Source organism: Equus asinus, chromosome 9, assembly GCF_041296235.1.
Source record: "Equus asinus isolate D_3611 breed Donkey chromosome 9, EquAss-T2T_v2, whole genome shotgun sequence".
Lineage (NCBI taxonomy): Eukaryota > Metazoa > Chordata > Mammalia > Perissodactyla > Equidae > Equus > Equus asinus.
Genome location: NC_091798.1, coordinates 30,208,456 through 30,229,110, shown reverse-complemented (window position 1 = coordinate 30,229,110; position 20,655 = coordinate 30,208,456). Strand labels below are relative to the sequence as shown.

Genomic DNA, 20,655 nt, shown 5'->3' with positions numbered 1-20,655 from the left:
GCATGTATAAGGGAGGTCGGAGTGCCTGGCACTTGGTGTCTAGTGTTAGCCGTGGTTATTGCAGAGGGGGTGGAATGCTCGAGCCCCTGCAGCGTCCACTCCTCCTGCGTTCCAGCAGCACATTGGCCGGGGTCTACTCTCTGCAAGAATGGTGATTCTTGCTGTGTGCACGGTGAGCGTAGCGAGACGCTGGTCCCCCTTCCAGGAGGGCACAGTTTTGCAGACGCTTGCTTGGGTGACTTCAACCCAGAGAGCTATGGCGAGGTGGGTGGAGGGGGTTGTAGAGACTCCTAGAGGACCCACCCCAGTGTGTGCTGGGAGAGAGAGGAGGCTTCTCGAAGGAGGAGATACCGGAGCTGCGTCTTGAAGGGTGAGAAGGCATTGCTATGTGCTGAGCAAGAGAATGAGGGGGAGCCAGCCCTCTGCCGCAGGTTTTGGGTTAAATGGGCAGTGAGGAGATAGAGACTGCAGGTGTAGACAACTGGGGCAGTAGCTGGAAGGGACAGAGGGTCAAAGAAAGGGGGTGTTCCTGAGAATCCCAGTCACTATTTGCTGGCTGTCAGAGATGGGGAGACACAGACCAGGGCACATGAGGCCCCGGAAGGAGCAGAGCTCTGCAGTCCTGGCTCGGGCTTGCAAGAAGCCTCTTTGCCTCTGAGTCTCATCGCCTTCATCTTCAAAATAGGGCTGCTGTAACTGGGACAAGTGGTGTTGTGAAAGCACTTGGCGAACTATAAAGGGTCCTGCTCTTGGGACATAATAGTGTTTTGGGTGGAGTTGGTATTTTCCGAGAGTTAAAGGATACCGCTTGAGGTCAACAGGGAGCTGCCGGAGCCTAGTTGCTGCTCACGGCCCAGGACCTCCTGTAACCTGCTCCTGTGCTGCCACCTGCTGGCGAGTGTCTGAAATGGCAACCCAAACCCGCACATCCTCCAGGTGGGAGATCCCAGGGCGCCGCATGAATGCGGAGCTGGGAGAAGTCGTGGTGCTCACGTCGGCAGGCTCCAGGGCAAGAGCGCAAATGGAAGTCCCCAGGTCCCTCTGCAACCCACCTCCTGGCTCTTTTCAGCCTTGGCCTCTGCTCTCACCGTGATGGTCCTCATGTGTGTGCAAGGGGTGCATCCCTCCTGGTCACCATGCACACCATCAGCGAGCATAGACTCAGGGAGTGGCTGGTGCAGGAATTCTGGAGTCCTGGACGCCCTGAGCATGGTCTAGAGGAGACTGTGGGCCCCAGAAGGCACAGCCCCTTGGCCTTGTGGAATCCAGGCTGCTTACGTGGGGGCGTGGCTTAGAGTGACTGACTTGTCTGGTTTGCCCAGGCCTGTCCTGGGTCTAGCAATGAAAGACCTATGCTGGCAGACAGTTGGGCACTGTGTTGTGGCCCAAGGAAGACCAAAGCCTCTACCTCACCACCCTGGCTCAGCCTGAGCAGCTTGGGCTCAGAGAACCAAACTGGCCTCTAATGCCCTGGAGGTCTCCCTTGGGCCAGTGGAGCCTCTCCTGCCATCCCTCTGTATAGCCCCAAGGCCACTGCCCCAGGCACTAGGTCCACAGATAGTCTGGGGGTGAAGAGACCCTGCCTCCCCTTGCCCTGTTCTCCAAACCAGATTCCTGGGGCTCTGAGGCCTGGGGGTTTGTCTGTGAGGTTGGGTGTAGAGAAGAGAATGGGTGGAGAGGGACTTCTTCTGCAACAGCCTCCTCATTATACAAGGAAACCTGGAGAAGAGCTTTGCCCCAGGCCCCTGACCGAGACTTTGCTGTTGGCTATTTGTGGCAACCCATGTCCACCCCTCGCTCTTGTTAAGGGCACCCATGTGCCTGAGAGGAAGCCAGCCCCATCCCTGGCTCCACAGCTGGGGCACATGGTCCAGGCCTAATCCCACAGTGACTGGCTCAGCCTTGAGCATGTGACCAACTTGGTCCAATCCGAGTGAAGACCTGGGCTTTTCTGTTGCACTGTGGGGAGCTCTGGAACAGGAAAGAAACCAGCCTAACCTCCCAGCGTGCGCACTTGACCGAGACAGGCACACAGCGAGTGCACAGAAGTTTGTAGCTATTTATTGCACTGAAAACACCAAGAATAAAACAGACACCCCTTCTTCCCTCCCTCCCCGCCCCATAGCAGAAAATTTGAGCAGTGGTCATTCAAGTTCACAGCCATATGTTAAAAAAAAGAACTGAAACAAACCCCCAAACAGTTAGTAACAAAGAAACCAGCACGGGGAGTCTGGCAAACACATCCCCCCAAAGGGTCTCCCCTTGACGGAAGACAGGAGGCCGTGAGTGAGGACTAGTGCCACGGTGGGCACAACTCCGGGAGCAGACTTTCCTGTAAACGCGTTTGCATGCTGGAGCTGAGGTCTTGTCTTAGGTGGGGATTTTTTGCATCTACGGGATGTTTTGGAGGAGCACAGAGTCTGGCTGTCTGGTGGGGTGGGCTCTGGGTGGTGCTTTCTGCCAGTCTCCCCGGCCTGCTGTCTCAGAATCACGCCGGTGCCCTGGGATCCACACCAGCTGGCTGCCCACCCACAAGCGTGGCCTTCACAGTGGGGCCATCTCAGCTTGGGGTAGGGACCTACCTCCACTTCTCTGGCACTTAGAGAGGGACACAGTGGATGGGAGGTGTGTCAGCCCATGAAAAGCAGGACCTTGGTGTCCCTCACCTCAGTTTCCTCTGGCGGAGAAACCAAGGGCCAGAGTGGGGAAGAGACTTCCCCGAGGTCACACAGCAAGTCTGGTTAGAGCTGGGAATGCAATCCTAATAACCCCCAAACCAGGCTCTTTCCCCTGCAGCCCACTGCTGATAAGCAGTTGACAGGCACCAAAGAGAGGAATAAGGGGCAGGCGGGGCCGGGGTGGGGGTGGGGACTGGCCAGGCCCAGAATGGAACAGGAGTCCAGCTGGTGACTAACTCTGTCAGTTCTCACAGGTGCACATGGCTTCACCTCAACATCCTGCTTGATTCCCCATCAGTCCTGCAACATAGGCTGGGCAGGAAAGTTTAACCCCTTTAACTGATGGGGAAACTGAGGCTAAAGATGGGGCGGACTTTGCCTTGGTATTTGCAGCATCCCCTGGTAAAGGACACACTTTCACCTTTGGCTCAGGGGTGGTTAGGGGACCTGGCAGCTCACAAGGGAGGCAGGTGGTTTTGCTGCTGGGTTGCTGGGATCACTGGGCCTTACTGGGAAGCCCTCTGGGCCTGGGCCAGACCAAGTGCCCCCGCCCAGGGCCTCGGCAGCAGGGTCTCTGCCAAGGATAGAGGCCAGTGATCGACCAGTTTGGAGACCAGGAGGCCTGGGCAGCCTCGTTCCTGGCCTGCAGCCCCCGCCCGGCCTGCCTCACCTGTTCCGGGGGCAGCAGCAGCTGAGAAAAGGGCCCAGCAGACAGCTCATGATCAGGGAAAACTCAGAAAGTCCTGGATCAAACATCCCCCTCAGCCCTGCTCCACCCAACACCCAGGACTCACAGAGGTTCGGGGGAACCAGAGGCTCCTCCAAATCCCTGGGGATGTGGCTTTTCCTCCCCTAAAATCCTCCAGAGGGGACAGTATCTCATGCTGGCAAAACACGGCCACACAGAGGCCAAAAGCACAGAGAGGCAGCAACATAATTCCGAGTCGGACACTGAGAATACAACCTCTATTGGTTTTTTTTTTTTTTGTCCAAAACATGTAGATTGGTTTTGCTGAGTGTTTTTTCTTCTTTTCTTTTTTTTTTTCAACATACTTACTGCATATAAAGTCATGCAAAGAAAACAGTGCAGACAGTAGGTCCTGGTGGATGTGCTGAGGCATTCCACATCTGAGTCAATCCCAGGAGAAGAGGGAGAGAGAAAGGAAAAGAAAGAGAGAGAGAGATGCGAACCCAGGATGCAGGACGAGGTGTGGAGAGCAGGAATTCCAGTGCTCTGCTTGGACCAGCAGATGCCGAGGGGCGAGGCAATGAAGACAAATGCTGTGAACCCCCCAGAGATGGGTGGGGGACACTGCGGTGGCACACAGATGGGGTCAGATGAAATCCTGGGAAGCATGGTCGTAAGGACCCCGGTTTGGGAGGCAAGCAAAGAGAAGTCCACATATTTCCATCCCAACAACCTCCCCACTCTCTCTGCCCTGATTTGCTGTTTCTCATCAGCACTAACATCTGATGCGTCTACAGTCCTGAAAGGATCCTTGAGACCAAAATGTCAGAGAGGCCCTTCCCCCAGGGCTGAGTCCACCTCGGCCCCAGATAACCACAGGTGACAAAGTCCATCTCAGAGATGACATGAAAAAAAGAAGAAAAAAAAAAGACCTAGAACAGAAAAAAACTACCCTTCATCCCTCTTCCCACCTCTCTTCCCAGTCCAACGCAATCCTCCTCACAATAATTGGAGAGGTGGAGTTATTACAGAAATATCCATTAATGCGAAATCCATTTACGAAACACACAGAAGTTTGGCTATAAAAAGGCATGCGGTCCAAGTAGAAGTGATACCTAAATGTTGCTTTCTTTTGCCCCCAAAAAGCAATCAGATTCTCTCCCTTAGATCTGACGAAGCTGGAATTCTCCGGGCCTGATGGAAGGGCGGAATGGGCGGTTAATGTTGGAGGTAAACATCAGCAGAAGGCAGAAGGAAGGAAGTGGGGGCACCCTGAGAGGACCCCGCTCCCCACGCCGAGGGAGAAGGGGGAGTCAGGGACCAGGAGGGCAGGACGGGCCGGGAGAAGAGTCAGGGAGGCAGTTCGAGGCAGGGGGCTCCTCTCATCTGCTCCTCTCTCACCCTCTCCTGCAGGGGAGGCTGGCTCAGGGGATTGGGGATCCACTTGCCCTTCCCCAGGGGGCCCCCGAAGAGGAGCGATACCACAGGCTAGATACCTTCGTGATACCACGAAGAGGACAGGCGATGCCACATTCCTCCTGACTCTGCCCCTCCTTCTCCCCAGCCCCTGGGTGAACGCACTGCTGGGCATTCTGGCTTACGGCCAAGGCAAGACCAGGCCAATGATAGCCGGGTGGGGGTGTCCTCGGGGCCAGCACCCAGGGCACCCAGGCCTGAGGAAGCCCCGCCCTGGCAGGGGACAGAGAGCCAGAGTGGCACGCGGGGGCAGGGAGAGGCAGCCGTTTGCTCTGAAGTCGTGATGGCTTTTGCCAACAGACAGGTTTTCTCGACGTAGGTATGAAAGAAGGTGACAATGACGGGGTGACGTGATGGGGGGAATTCCAGCAAAATCCAAGTGAGAGAACCAGCAGCCACATTCCATGGATGAAGAGTGGATCTCTCTAGCCTGCTCCTTCAACTGTAAGACACAGTACATGCAGTGGGTAACACAGGTGCTTCCGAGGGTGCCATGGTGCCCCCCGCCCCCGCCCCACAATCACCTGCCCCACCTCCTTAGCCGGATTCAAGCTGCCTCCTGCCGGTCCTGCCCAGCTATTCCCCTGGGACCTGCAGGCCAGGTCCCCTCCCTACGGTCCTGCCCCCAACCCCACTCCCTTCCAGCATCCAGGTTCCCAAACATGCACCCTCTCCAGACCGACACCACGCCATTCCTTTAGATTGTCCTGAACAGAGGACGGCAGGAAGGAGGGGCGCTTACTGGGGCAAGACGGAGGGTGCCCCAGATCTGTGGAAGTGGACGATCTGCCATTTGCCGTCCCTGCGGTGCCAGACGCGGGTCTCCTCTGACTGGGCCGTGCGGGGGATGCCGCCCGCGTCCAGGTACTGCGTGATGCGGATGTAGGCGATGCAGGCTGACTCGTCACCCATCAGGTGGATGTGGGGATTCAGGATGGTGGTGTGCACAGGCTTGCTGTTCCGGGACCACACTGGAGGTGGGGACGGGAGGGAGCAGAGGAGATGCACCTGGGGGGCTTCCTGCCTCACTTCCTTTACTTGCCTAACTTCCAGCGACCCTCTCGGAAGAGGCATCTCTGCCTGCCTCATTTCCAGAGGAGGGGTCTCTGTGACAGGGCTCAGCTACCTGGGAGTCAAGGCAGAATTTCTAGATGACTAGATGGTATCACAGCTTGGACACAATGGATTTTAGGCATGCCTAATTCTTCAAATGCAGAGGAACGGAATTTGAGAATCATAGTATCTCAGACACAGAAATATAGGGCTAAGATGATTATAGAATCAAATGAGCTTAGACCAGAGCCTCAAACTCAGATCCCTACAGAGGCCAGACAAGCACATAAACGAGGAGGCTGAGCTGGGTATAGATGCCAAATGACCCTTTGCCTCTGGGTCAGGGAGACAATAGGGAGTGGTGGAGACTGTGGTGAATAGCATACCTTGTCCCGTCTACAGAGGGTTCCCTAAACACAGCTTTCCTGGTGGTTGCTGTATGAATAAGTGGGACTCGTTGCCTCACCTTCTGATTTTTCAAGAGAATCTAGAAATCTGCATTTTTATGTGAAAATGCCTCATTTTTAATTATTGGCATGTAATTCAAATGTAAAACATCATGCAGGCCACATGAAACATGTGAAGTCCAGATATGGCCTCATATTTGCCACTTGTACTCTTAACACATAGAATTACGGAAACTGGGGGAATCTTAAAATTGTTGAATCTTAGAATCTTGGAATTGTAAGGATGGTATTGGTGGTCATGGGGTGAGGTCATGGAATATTCCAGAGTTAGGGCAAAATGCATAGTCTTGTAATCATGACAGAACTGACAGAAGTACCTGAAACCAGCTCTCCCTATGTGAAATGTGAGCCACCATTATTATTAATATTATTATCATTAATTATTTTGGTTCTAGGAACTCTCATTTTTTCAGCAAGATAGAAAACAAAAGCACAGAAAGACAATGACCCAGGGAGGGGCTGGACAGGGGTCACCAGGATCTTGGGCTTCAGAGGAATCCTCACGGCTCCCCTTAGAGTAGACCAAATGCAGGTCTGAATCCCGTAGCGAGCTGACTTAAAATACAGACTGCCCATCCCCACCTTTGGAGAGGCCAGTTCAGGAATTTGTAATATTAATAAGCCCCCTTTCCCCACCCTGCCCTCTGATTCTGATGCCCAGCCAGGTTTGTGAGCCACGGATTTCCTGAAAAATGTAAAATGCCTTTTTTTTCAGGACTGCAGAAAGCATCCAGTAGTACCCATGCCTTAATGTAATCACATTAGACCCAGGCTTTGGGTAAAGGGCCAAAATCTCTGAGTCTGATTTATGTAGACTAAGACTTCTACACTCTGGGCTCTCAGACAGAGAGAATGTAGAGCTTTTTGTGTCATAGGCTTGGGAGTGACCTCAGGGGTCAGAGATCATCCAATGGCCCTCCTACAAAATGCAAGGAGGCCACCGCGAGCATCCTCAGCAGCATCCAGAGTCTGAGGCACTCAAGACCGTCTAGTTCAATGCATCCATTTAGCAGATCTGGAAACTGAGGCCCAGAGAAGCAATCTGACTTGTCCCAAGCTGAGCTAGTTTCTGAAAGAAACACAGTAGAACCCGAATGAAGTCAGTCTCCAGGTGGGACTGAATTAGGACAATCTAGAACAATCCTGGAAGGGACAAACAGAGCTTGGCATTGTTAGGGCCCTGGGCCTTGCTGCTGTTGGGGAGGGCTGGAGTCCTGAGGGGCATTTGTAAAGAAATGACCACCCTAATGTGGGGTCTCTTGAGTGGACTCTATGTTTCCAACATCCACCCTCGTGGATTGCTTGGGAGAAATGGCCGGGTCCTCCAGCAGGAGAAAGCAGGCAGGAGGGTGGGACTTGGCCAGACTAGGCAGTTACCCTGGGTCTTGTTCTCGTGGGTCCTTTGATGTGACCAGATGTTCAAGCTCAGAGTCCAGGGGGTCGGTGTCATGATGGGGCCACTGCCTGGACGCAGGCCAAGGGCTGGCTTGGCTTTTCTCTCTGTCTCCCTTTTGCCATCCCCGAGCCTTTAGAGCCAGCCCTCCTGGTCTCTGCTCTGCTCTGTGGGGACTGAGGGGTCCACTCTGGGGAACCAGTGCCCCCAGAGGACAGACCAGTTTAGAGGGGGCCGCAGCGATCAGCCAGGGAGCTCCAGGGTGATGGGGACCCTTGGGTCCATCCATCTCTCTTCACATGAGAATTCAACCTCCATTGCTAGCCATGGAGAATCAGAGTTTGATTTGTCAATGGAAAAAGCAACTTCCTTCTTCACAGCTTTTTGGGCTGCTCTTGAGCCCCTGTGCTCTCTAAGATTCGGTCAGATTGGGTGCAGGCAGGAGAGGAGTACCCAGCTGGGGGCCACGAATGTGCAGATGGGGAGAGGCACAGGGAAGGGAAGGGGCGCTGGAGTGAGTCAGGACCAGGCTCTGCCACCGACTTCCTGGGTTCCTTTGAACAAGTCACTTCCCCTCTCTGGGCCTCAGTTTCCCCTTCTGTGTGATGAAGACTTTGACTAGATCCCACTTCAGTCACTTAAAAACCGCCTTTATTTTTACCATCTACAAGTGCCACCAGTACCTACTTCATTAAAATATTCCCTTAAATTGATGCAGTTTATTAATTTATCCAAATTTATTTTAAAAGAAAACTTTCTAGCACCATGATTAATGAACAACCAGTGTCACAGAATACAGTTTTAATAATGAGTCCAGTGAAACTGAAATAAAGCTACGTAATCCTAGCTCCATGCTCTTGTCTGCGAGGGGTCTGAGCCTGAGACTGCCCATTCTCTGACCAAGAGGGGACTTCGAAAGTGCTCAAGAGGTGTTAAGGACAGGCTAGCACCCAACTGAGCCTTCCCTTTGACGGAGCCAGACCTAGTGAAAGAGAATTCAGAAAGGGACCAACTTGCTCCCTGTGTGAACCAACACTGTTTCAAGTGGTGCCCGCAAGCACCAGAAATCATCTTGTGCAGCCTCAGTGGCACATGCCTTCCCTTTGGGGGACCCTGGACATGCCACCCCTCGGGGCCTTCCTCCGGGTCCTGAGCTGCATGATTCTAACCTGTGTGTGCTTTGGTTGGTCCCTGTTTGACCCCCGGCCAAGATGAGACACAGACACAGGCCGAAAGCACCCCAGGTCAGGCCCAGCCTCGGCCCCCTGACAGCCCCTGCTTGCAAAGCTGCCAGGGTCTTTCCTGCAGAGGAGAGACCCAAAGGACAGACACGCAGACAGGACCTAGACAAACAGACAGGGGCACAGCAGTGTGAGCTCGGGTCCTCTCCTCTTCCCCAGACTGCCCGCCCGCAGGGGGCACTTGCATAACGACTCACGAGCCAGCTTGTGACCAGCTGGGCAACTGGGGTGGCCCCAGGCATTAAGATGACTGTGGCTTGGGTGTGTGGCCCCGTAGGAAGGCCCTCTTATTTGTAAAATGGTAATAAAGGCCCTCCCACGGTCATGGGCAGGAGAGGGCTGGGAGGACTTGTCACATTCATCCCAGGTCCCCATGCCCAGTGACAGGAGACAGCTGGCAGTCGGAGGGGCCAGGGTTAGGAGAGGGAACTAAGATGGTACCTACCCCTGTCCACATGGGATCTTCCTCTTCTCTGGCTCCTGAGCCACCCCGGGGGCCCTGCCCGTCACCCTGCTGTGCCATCTGGCAGGACATGGAACCAGAGCAGACAACAGGCACCCCAGAGAGAAGGGATTGCTCACGGTTTTCAAAATAGAATCGATGGAAGTCCAGGCCCTCGACCAGGTTCCCCAGAGCCTCGGGTTCAAAGGCCGTCATCCCAGGGTCACACATCTTCCTAGGGGGAGGAAGTCAGAGGAAAGAGGGGCTGGGGTGGCCTCTCGGGACTACTCTCTAATTCCGGGGGCCTGGGCCCCAGGAGGGGGAGCCTGTGAAATCGGAGCAATTGCACCCACCTCACGGGATCAGTGAGGTTGGTGGATGGGAAGGGCTTGCAGCTGAACAGTATGGGGCATTGCTGATGGGTTGGTACCACTGAGAACTGGGAAACCTGAGTGGGAGTCTGACTCTGCCACCTACTGGTTATGAGACCACAGCAAGGGGCTTAACCTCCCTAAGCAAGAGCACCATGAACAGTGGTGCAGAGCTGTGCACTGCGCTAAGGCGCCAGAGGGACTAATCCAGCCTGGACGCTACTCTCCAAATCACACCCCCTGCCCAGCACAGCAGATCCAGAGGGGCTTTTCGTAATTTGTCTTCTTGTGGGGGTGACTTCTGCTTGCCAAGCAGCTATGTCCCTGGAGGGGAGCATTTTGCTACTTTAAACAAAGGTGCCCTATGGTCAGCAGCATCCCTCATGGTGAGCCTCAGTTTCTTCTTCTGTAAGACGAAATTCCTTGAAGTAATGCCTGGGAGGAAGGGACACAGAGCGTGTCGAGGAGGCCCTCAGCTGTATCTTTTCAGCTCCGTGCTCCCTTCCAGGTCTCAGTCTTCTGAGACCCTGACAGCCAGGTGGGAGAAGGAAAAAATTGTCGCCCCCATCCCCAGGTCTCTGGGATCTTCTGTGGCACAGCATGGACCCCTGTGGACAATGACAATGAAGCCAGGGACAGGAGATGCCCCAGGACAAGCAAAGATCCCAACCTGAGGAAGAACTGGAGACACCGGGCATCAGGCCCAGCATCATCCAAGCCGGATACCATGGGATGTGCAGGGCGCTCCACCCCTGCTCTGCCCTGACTTCCTGTCCGTGTGACCCCAGACGACTCGCTTCTCCATTCAGGACCTCAGATTCTCCAGATGGACTAGGCAGAGTCTGGGGGGCTGTGCTCAGACCATACAGGATGCTCAGGACCCTTCTAGCCCCAGAATCCCTCAAGGCTGGGGGTCTGAGCTCTGAGTGTCCAGGAGAGGGAGCACCCCCACTGGAGAAGCCCCTCTCCAGGAGGTCTCTGGGTGTCCCTGCCTACGAAGGGACTCAGAGACCATCTGTTCCAATGCCATTGTACATGTGGGGAAACCGAGGCTCAGTGAGACAAAGGGGCTTATCCAGGGGAGGGTCAGACTCAGGGCACCATGGGCCTCAGAGGTCATGGCAAGGAGTCAGAACATAGAGCAGGCTGCAGATGCTAGAGGAGGTGACATCCCAGAGGTGGGAGGGGGTCCCCAGGAATGGCACTGTGGGGCTTGGAGTCCACAGGAGCCACCTCCCTTTCTCTCCCTCCCTCGCTGTGTCCTTCCAAAGCCAGTCTCGGGCTCTCCCATGGCTGACGTGACTCCTTCTAGGACCAGCTGCAAGACCTGTTCAACAGCGCATTCCCATGCTTTTATGCAACACTCAGGTGCACATATGCACACACACCTGGGCACACCCCTTTGCACACAGTCACAAATGTGCACGCGTGGACAAGTGTATGCACACATGCATATGCATGCAGCCTCGGTCTCACACTTGCACCTCCCAAGGTCCTTGTTCCTCCAGAGACACCAGTAGATTGCTGGGGCATTGCCACCCCTGCAGAAACCCTCCCACAAGTAGAATGCACCTGCCCTGCCAAGTCCTAGGAGACACCCTGCAGCTCCTGGGCACAGCGGAAACCGGGAACAGGCTGCCCAAGGGGCAAACTCCGGCCAGGTTGTTCCCACCTCACCTAAACCCAACAGGCAAGGCTCATTCGGCCTTAGTCGGCAGCTTTTGTCCACCAAAAAGCATTGTGGGGTCTCGAGGCCCAGCCTTGTCAGCCCTAGCCAAGACGTTGAGGCCTCAGCCCAGAATTGGCACTCTCCCTGGGGCCAACTGAGGGTGGGCTGAGGGCCTGCTTCCCGGCCAGACCGCGAAGGGATGGGTGGCCACCAGGGGGCGCTCCAGCTCAGCCTGCGCGCACCCAGTCGCCCCCAACGGCTGGTCCAGGGATGTGGGGACGGCTCACACCGCTGTTTCATTTTATGTTCTTTTTGTGCAGCTGCCTTATTCCCCAGAGGAGTCGAATTTCCGCCTTGAGGTTCTTTTGTTCAACCCCGCTCACTGGAGGTACACACCCTAAGGATTCCTGTCCCCCCCCACCCGTCGGAGGTCAGAGGTCCAAGGGAGGTCCAGCGTGAGGACCCAGGCCCACATGGCAGGGCTGAGGGCCTGCTTCCCTCCCTTCTTCCCAGCTCATCTCCTAGGAGCCCCATCCTGTGGTGGAGCCCACCCCCTCTTTCTGGGGGAAGCATAGGAGTTTGTTGCACTTCCTCCTGGGCAACAGCACGTGAGGAGGATGGAGCAGGACCGAGACAGACAGAGGTGTTGTCAACAGAGAGCTTAATCAAAGCAGAGTCCGAATGCAGAGCAGAAGCACGAGTGCAGTCTGATTCACAGCACATGCAGAGTGAGTGAATGAGGGTCAGAGACGCGGACCCCTGAGGTTAGCCTTCAGCCCCCCTGGACAACCACCTAGGCGGGACATGCAGAAGGGGCCCAGCGACTCACGTGTAGGACTCAAAATCTCCATTGCTTATGGCTTCAATCAGCTGCTCTGTCACTTTTATAATTTCCTGTTTCCGCACTGTAGGCAGGAGGGGACACAGAGAAATAACAGGAATAGTAACAGTGATGGAGCACCAGCTACCGTTTCCTGAGTCCTCATCACGTGCCGGACCCTGTGCGGGACCCGAGGGCCTCATCTGTATCGTCTCATTTGTCCTCACATTGTCCCTGGGAGGTGGTATCTTTACTCCCATTTCAGAAGAAGAAACTGAGGCCCAGAGGGATGGGAAAGGTGTGTGAACTCCCTTAACTACAAGGGGCAGAGCTAGTGTCTCAGTCGGCAGCCTTTCCTCCAAAAAACATGCCTAGTGGATACTCTGACTCTAGGCCTGATTTGAACCCAAGTCTTGATTCCAAAATATGCTTCCCTATCACCTTGCTTTGCCACCCGAACCAAAATAGGATCAACTGTGGCGGTTGTCACTAGCAGCCATGAGCCAGGGGCTCCCCCGTGGCCCAAACTGGGGCCACCAAGGAAGGTCTTAGGGCTCACTCATCCCTTAGGTCTGGGTGAGCTTTCTGCTCCATTTGGGTATGTGTAGAAATCAGGCACTGAGCTGTTCCAGAACTTTCTAGGGGTAATGAATCCTAGTTATGGAGGCTCGTCCTCCCCTGTCCGCCACTGAAACACCATGAACAGCCGGTCTTTCCCGTAGAGAGTGAGATATCAGTTTTCTTATTAGACGCGTGATGTCCTGAGCCCCAGTTTTCCTCTCTGTAATAATGACAGTACCACCTCTCATTCATTCAGTGCTGAACATGTCATGGAAAGAACCCAGACTTCGGTACCAGACAGACTTCACCTAAATTCCAGCCCAGGTCCTTCCAAGCTGTGCAGCCATGGACCACAAGGTGTTTCCTGGGCTGTCAGATGGAGATCTCTCAGGGCACGAGATGCTGTGCACGAAGCCCTTGGACCAAAGCCTGGCACATGGTGGGTACACATTGTAAGTGCCATCTCCTGCATCCTCCCACACGGTTGCCCCTGCGCTCCGGACAGACACCCTGGGAGGTAAGCAGGGCCAGTTTCCCCCATCTGACACATCCTCAATGATAAAGGAATTTGAGTCTGAGTCAGACCCTCTTCCCCTCCACCCCCAGGCTCAAGCTTAGCTTCAAACCTGGTTGGCTCATTGGCTAGGGAGCAGCCTCACATGATGTCAATGGACACGTTGCCCATTTCCTAGTCTAGGGTGGGGGAGACAGACCACGCCTGGCTGAGGCCCTATCCTGGCCCCTTTACTCACCACTCCCTGTGCCACCCCACCCGGTCTCATGCCCGGGTGCTGACTGCAGGCCCAGAGGACACAGAATCACAGAACATCCAGGATGGAAGAACCCTTGGAGACCGGGACTCAGCCTCCTTATCAAATTATTGGGGAAACTGAGGCCCAGTAGGGGGTTGTGACTCGCCCGAGGACACAGAACATATGGGGTACAGAGTTTGGCTCCCAGCCCAGGGCCTTTTCCACAGGATCCCTGCAACCAACATGCTCCCAGACGTGCTGGGCCCGTGTGCTTGTCTCTTCCCCAGCTCAGAGATGAGCTCCCTGCTGGCAGGGCCGTGGCTGCCCTTGGCTGGCTGGACCCCTGGAGCCCAGAACAGGCCTGGCACCCAGGCACTCAGGACTGAATGAGTGAGTGGGCGGGGCCTTGTGCTGTGTGTGTAACCTGCAGAATCTTGGAGCCTCACGGCACAACAGCAGGTGATCATCACTTCCGCGTCAGAGATGAGCAAATGGAAGGTGAAGGGTTGAATAGTCTGCCCTGGCTGAGAAACCGCCCCAACCAGTGTTTGCAGCCCCGAAGCCCACCACTCTCCCCCACCACACACCGTGCAGGGTGGGACCCATGTCCCATACAGCTCTTGGCACATGGTGGGTGCTCAGCAGACATGGCAATTATCCTCTACAATGTCAGTCACCACATTGAACGACCAATTCTTTCTCTCCTGGCTCCACTAAGAGTCACCAGGGCTGGGAATGAGCCCATCCTAGACCACGAGCTCTGCCGGGCCACTCAGGGGTTGTCACCCCTCTCTCTCTGGGGTCTTGCCTAGGACTGGGGCAGAGGCAGCATGAATGAATGAATGATTATATGGCACCAACCAGGGACTGGACCTCTGTCTTTGCCCTGTTCCTTGGAATTGCCCAAGTGGCCTGGTGGCCTCTGTCTCTAAGAAAAAAAGAAAATAAGAGAGCCCAGCATCCTGCTCAACTCTGCCTTCTAGAGGCTGGAGACCGAGGATGGGAGGAACCCACCCCTGCCAGGGGACACCTCATTCCAGCGCTCCCACCTGGGATCAGCATGACGGCCCAGAGCGAGTCCACCTGCTCATGGCGGGCCTTGGGACCTGTGCTACCTTCCTGGCCTTCTCTGCATGGCCTTTAAGAACCCTTCCAGCTTGAAATTCCAGGAGTCTGTCTCCTGTGGGCTGCTTCTCACTGCATCTCAGAGAGGCTAGCAAAGCGACAAGGGCCTAGATTCTCTAGCCAGGCTGCCTGAGTGTGGCTCCTGGCTCTGCTATTTAATAACTGTGTGACTTTGGGCAAGGTACTGCCCCATGACTCGGTTTCCCCATATGTATAATGGAGCTACTAATAGTATTTACCTCATAGGGTGGTTCTGAGGATTAAGTGAGTTAAGAATATATCAATAGAAATAGCTAAGACATATATGGTCCTCAGTAAGAACCAGCCCGTTCCAAGCTCTTTATAGCAACTCGTTTATGTAAATAATGATGCATTATGTAAAGCATTTAGAGCAGTTCTGGGTGCTCCCTAAATAAGGGCTGTGATTATTATCATCGGCAAATCTCTGAACGGGAAGTTCCTCCTGAGAACAGCCTCTGACCTCCAGCTCAGGCAGGGATGCTCCCAGCAGCTGAAGATGTGATGGTTCGGTCCGGGTTGGAACTTTGGGGCCTGCAGCCTGCTGGGCAACCCACCGCACGGTGGGACAGCTCTCACCATTTGCCCCTGCCTCCTTTCAAGTTGAAATCTGTCTGCCTGAACGCTCCTAGTTATGATTCTGGTTCCCTTTCTGCCATCTGGGCCCAGCAATGAGAGCTCTGCTCTGCAAATGTCTTTGACGGCTCCCATTTTACATTAATAGTGCATACAAATTTTGCATTCTATTCCAAATATGTCCCTGTCTGCATGCCCCCCCCCCCCGCCCCCACCCCTCACTCTTCTCTTCTCAGGCTGAAGGCCTCCAGGGTGTGGTTTGCAGGATCTGACTCAAGCTGACCATCACTCTCCAAGGGTCCTTGAGCTGCCTGGATGCCTCCCAGAGTGTGAGCACACAATCCCACACAGCTCCATTAACGCAGCCTGAGACACTGCCTAACTTGGCTGTGCCACTCAGGACACCGAGTTTGCCAACAGTCAAAGCCTAGTGGGCAGGACTCTCCCCAGCTACATTCTCTGGGATGGAAGATCTGAGAGTTGGTGCTCCTTCAGTCTGAGAAATTCATTCTGGTTCTGGACCCCTCGCAGGCCCACAGCAGCCCCATTGCTGTGCGAGGGGTTCATCCAGTGGCTGCTCAGTAGCAACCTCTGGCATTTCCCATCTGCCAGGTGCTCACCCAGACAATCCAGGGGTGCTCCTCTACAGATGGGAAAGCTGAGGCCCCAGAGAGGTTCAGGTACTCTCTCAAGGTCACACAGCAGGACAAGGCTGACATGGGGGCAGCATTCCTGACTGATATTTCCAGAATGCCTCTGCCGAGATTCTGAGGCAGCTCCTTGGGCTGGAGAGGAAATTAATTTTTCATGTAGCTGACCGGGAGGAGGCAGGGGGGCGGGGAGGAAGCCTGGCAGAGTCCAGTGAAGCCTGGAGGGTGAGAGCCCTGTGCATTAAGCCCGGGGTGCTCTGAAATATTAATGACCCTTTCTTTGCTCAGGGGAAAATGTTCCCAGGAGGATGACATGTCTAATTAACTTTAATGTTAGGTCAGAATCCACCCCACCAGCTGCTATTCTCACTTAGTAAGAAGACTTAACAAATTAACACCAGAAAATGGTTCTCTGGAAACTTTGTCTGAGCCCTGGAGAAGCTGGGGGAGGCACGGGGCTCTTCTCTCCTGCCACATATGGGAGAAGCTCCTGGCTGAGCCAGCACATCTTCCATCAGACATGACCTTTTACATGGGGGGAAACTGAGGCAGGGAACACGGTCCCCGTTCTGCCGTTAATAAAGCGGATGTGCCCTTTCTCCTCTCTGGGCCTCAGATTTCCCTCTGTAAAAGGAGCATAGGTGAACTAAAATCCAAAACGTCACAAGTTTTCCCATCCCTCGAGATCTCTCTAGAGGGTAAAGATTGTAAATGTGGGGCCCAGAGCCATCACCCAGGCGGAAAATGTCTTTGACGGCTCCCATTTTACATTAATAGTGCATACAAATTTTGCATTCTATTCCAAATATTTCCCTGTCTGCTTAACATATAAATATTTGCCTTAAAATAATCTTTGAGTAAAATTGATGCTCCAAGAAAATGTCATGTGGCTTCCTGTCATTCAACCCCAAGCTCCAATTTAAAAAGAAGAAAATAAGATTTATTAAACAGTTACCATGTGCAAACACTGTGTAACACTTAACACGCAGCTTCTCATTTCATCTACACAGCAATCATCTGAAGTTGGTACTGTTATCATTGCCTCTTTATTGTTAAGGAAGCTGAGGCTGAGAGAGGTTGAGTAAGTTGTCCAAGGTCACCCAGCAAAATGGCTTCTAGTGAAGAAGCACAGAGCCAGCTCACCTCCACGGTCCCTGTCTGCTCTGAGACCAGGAGTATGAGGCCACAACAAGTCTCCTCAAATACCAGTCTTACCATTGGGACAGCGAGCCTCTGATATGGGGAATATCTTGGAAACGCCAGGTCTCAGTTCACCACAGACCCATGGAATCGAAATCCACAGAGCCAGGGCCAGGAATGTGGTTAGAAAATCATACTTGAGGTACTTAGAATGTCGACCTGATGCTAACAGGGAATTCTTCTTCAAGACAATGTATTTTTAAAGCTTGTCACTCGTGCCATCCCAGAAGAGAGACAAGGCCCTAGTGCCAGGCTATGGTGATAGTGACCACCAACCCCCCCCAAGCCGGGAAGGACCAGAGAGAGACACACACAGGGTGGGGCCCATCGTCCAGGGCATCCTGGCAGAGTCGGGAGGCAGCCAGGGTGCTCAGTGTGTCAAATCGGCCTTACAGCCTGGATGGCAATCTCGTGGAAATATTTACTACATAATAAAATTCTCTTTTCCCATCTTTGTATTCTTTTAGAGGCAAATTACCCAAGCTTCTGATAAATATCTAAACTGGTACAGCTGAGCTCTCTCCAGGTCGACAGGGTCTTTGTATGCTCCCAGGCGTCTCGGACACACACCTGAGTGTGGGAACCCCTGCGCTCTCTGGTCTCCCTGTCCTGGGTGCAGGCAGAACAGCAGAACGTCGCCAACTCATCCAAGGACTTAGTGTCCCCTCAGCAGACGTCAGCGCTGTGTCCTGCCTCCTCCCAGCTCCACACATGTTTTCCACTCACCAAGGCCTCCGGGGTGGTGGTTCCGGGCCAGGCCCTGGAGCCACGCTGCCTTGGTTCAAATTCTAACTACCCTTACAGGTTATGGGACCTGGGGCCAGTTTACGCTTCTGTTTCCTAGGCTGGAGAATGGGGTTAACCTCTGCACCCACCTCAGAGGGTTGTTGTGAAGCTCAGGGGAATATAAAGCCCTTGGAACAGTCTAGCACACAGCAAGCATCCCATAAAAGGCAGCTGGGATTCCTATTACTGTCCTTGTTATTTCCTCTCTTCCTGCCTGATCACAGTTACCTGGGGTTTGCCCCCTCGTCCACCCGAGAGTTTTTGAGGACTGCTTGCCACTGCCTACTGTGGCCCCTGCATTTTGGGGTGCTCTTAGGCCGCGTTCCCCATACTCTAGTCAACTGAACTTCCTGAATTTTTGCTTTCTCTTCCTTTACCATTACTACTTCCTGTTTCAAAAATCAACTCACTTAAAAAAATTCAAAAACACTTCAAAAGGAAAATCTATACCACTAACTGTACATATATGACTTGAGTATGTTAAATCAATTTTTTCTGATATGTATTGAAGTAAATACATAACCTCTAAAATACAAAACGTCCACCTGTATACCTCTAGGGGGCTGAGTACCCCACCCGAGAAACAGCGCCCGCAGCGCACCCAGTCTGTAAGAAGCCACAGCGAGGCTCTGTGTAGAAGAGTGGGACAGAAGGTTGGCACCGGGGCCCTTCTAGGCTGGGAGCTGTCAGTGAACGGGGCCTGCCAGGAGGCCCAGGGGGCCCAGACACTGAAGGCAAGGCACCCCCTACCTTTGGTGTCTTCGTCTTCAATGGTGGTGTTGGTGCTCTCTGAAGATTCCTGCCAAAGAGAACAGGGGAGGCGGTGAGGCCTGCCAGGCGGGCGGGACAAGGCGCGGCCAGCCGGGGGCTGCCCCAGTGGCCCGATGCTGTGGCTCGGTTTCTGTCAGCCTCACTGGTTCTGCCATCCAGATGCTGCACTGAAAACCCTGTCAGACTTCCAAGCCTAAGGAAGGGAAGGGCCCAGCTAAGCAGGTGGCTGATGGCGGGGCTGTGGAGGAAGGGGTGGATGTGAGGAGAACCCTGGCCTTTCTGGAGGGGCTGGGAGGGGCTCCTGGGCCCTGACTGCTCGAGGGAGCGAAGAGGGGGTGCGGGGGAGCAGAGAGGCCCACGGCGGCCACAGAATGGGGAAGGAATACACACACTGGCAGGAGAGGAAAAGAGAGAGAGAGGGAGGGCCAGTGTGAGAGAGGGTGGGCTTTTCAGGGGCAGAAAAACCACACAACTGAGGAGATAGCAGTGGAATCAGAAGAAGAGGGACGTGGGCCACCATGCCACCACTGGAACCCCTAGACAGAGGCAGGGGCTGCAGGCTCCTCTGCCACCGGCGGGCCCTGGGTAGCCTTGCAGAAGCTCAAGAGGGGCCTCCGCGGTGCCCACTGCTTTGGCCAAATCACGCCCCCCCCTCGCCGCAACTGGTACAAACCAAGCCCTGAGATGAGTTCCAGAGCAGAGGGTGGGGAGAAGCGAGAAGCCAAGGACTGGACGTGGGACGGGATTCAGATCGCCCTCCGCACTGGAGGGAGGTCTCAGGGCTACCGTCAGGCTGCTGGTCTGGGCCATGGAGTTGAGGTGTCAACAGAAACACGCAAACAACACACACACACAACACACACATTGTCACACGAGGCACACGTACCAAGCACGCCCTGAGCACCCTCTCCCCGCCCCGGGTTCCCAGTGCAGCCTGCAGGAGGGAGGCAGGAGCGAGGGTTCGAGGCCCAGCATTTACCGGCGTCTGGGAGACGGCAGACACTCACCATTAACTGAACGCTGGAACTGGACTTTCTTTTCTGGAAAAACAAGGAGAAGAGATGGGACAGGAAAAGACACAGCGTGAAAACGGCAGGGAGCAGAGGAACAAACAACAGGGGAGGTTTGGAAGGAGGATGGGCCTCAGGGTCATCCTCTGTGGTCCCTTGCCTGCATCACTTCGGGGCAAGGAGTCAGGGCGACCAGCAACAGCTGGCCTGGCCGGGCCAGTCCTCTCTCAGCCTGAAGTCCTGGGGCCTCGTGCACAGCTGCCTGGGTCTCGCCAATTCAACCACCAAGCTCCAGGCCAAGCCTCCCTTGGACCAGGGCTCCCTCTACGCCAGGCTCTGATGGGGGAAGCAATCCCTGGGTCTTGGATGCCAGTTGCCTAAGGCCTCCAGAATCCAAAGCTCTTGAAGGATAAAAGGGCGCTAGGTCTAGAGATGAGGCCCAGTGTCTCCTCCTAGACTCGCCCTGCATCTCTGCTGCAAGGACACCACTCCTGGTTTGGTTGGGTGTCATAGTCACTTGGGAAATTTGTTAAAAATACAAGTAACCAGGCCCCCTCCAAGCAGTTTGGTAACTGGGTCTGGGGCGGGCCCTGGGCATCTCCATTCTAAACAATCTCCTAGGTGATTCCACAGCAGGCCTGGGGGTGGGAACCAGTCCTCTAAGTGGCCTTTGAAATCCTGCTTGTGTTCACAGCTTCAGTGACTGGCCTGTTTAGCTCCTTTATGCTGCTAGAGAAACTGAGGCACAGCCAGACAGACAGGTGAGCCCAGAATTTGAGCCTCAGGGCTCTGCCATTCAGCCTATTCTAGCTTTTGGGGGATTTGTAGCTTCCCCTGTATCACTGGCCGTGGAACCAGGAGAAGGAAAGAGAGGACAAACGTAGATCGTCTTCTCTTGGCTCTAAGCC

General features: G+C 54.4%; 1 protein-coding gene across 3 annotated transcripts in view; it reads right to left on the bottom strand.

The window, feature by feature from the left end:
• Positions 1–3,707: 3,707 nt before the first annotated feature.
• The window catches only part of CAMK2A (calcium/calmodulin dependent protein kinase II alpha), a 60,098-nt gene continuing 43,150 nt past the window's right edge, over positions 3,708–20,655 (bottom strand). The window contains exons 14-19 of one of the 3 annotated variants that reach the window (XM_014852627.3): positions 19,745–19,777; positions 18,717–18,765; positions 12,308–12,383; positions 9,579–9,673; positions 5,585–5,813; positions 3,708–5,284 (exon numbers count right to left, since the gene is read on the bottom strand). In XM_014852627.3, the coding sequence (XP_014708113.1) occupies positions 5,281–5,284; positions 5,585–5,813; positions 9,579–9,673; positions 12,308–12,383; positions 18,717–18,765; positions 19,745–19,777 (486 nt within the window). In that variant the 3' untranslated portion in view covers positions 3,708–5,280. Of the gene's footprint in view, positions 5,285–5,584; positions 5,814–8,524; positions 8,738–9,578; positions 9,674–12,307; positions 12,384–18,716; positions 18,766–19,744; positions 19,778–20,655 lie in introns of those variants that run through there. The other 2 variants (XM_014852628.3, XM_070517195.1) reach the window with 2 other exon arrangements.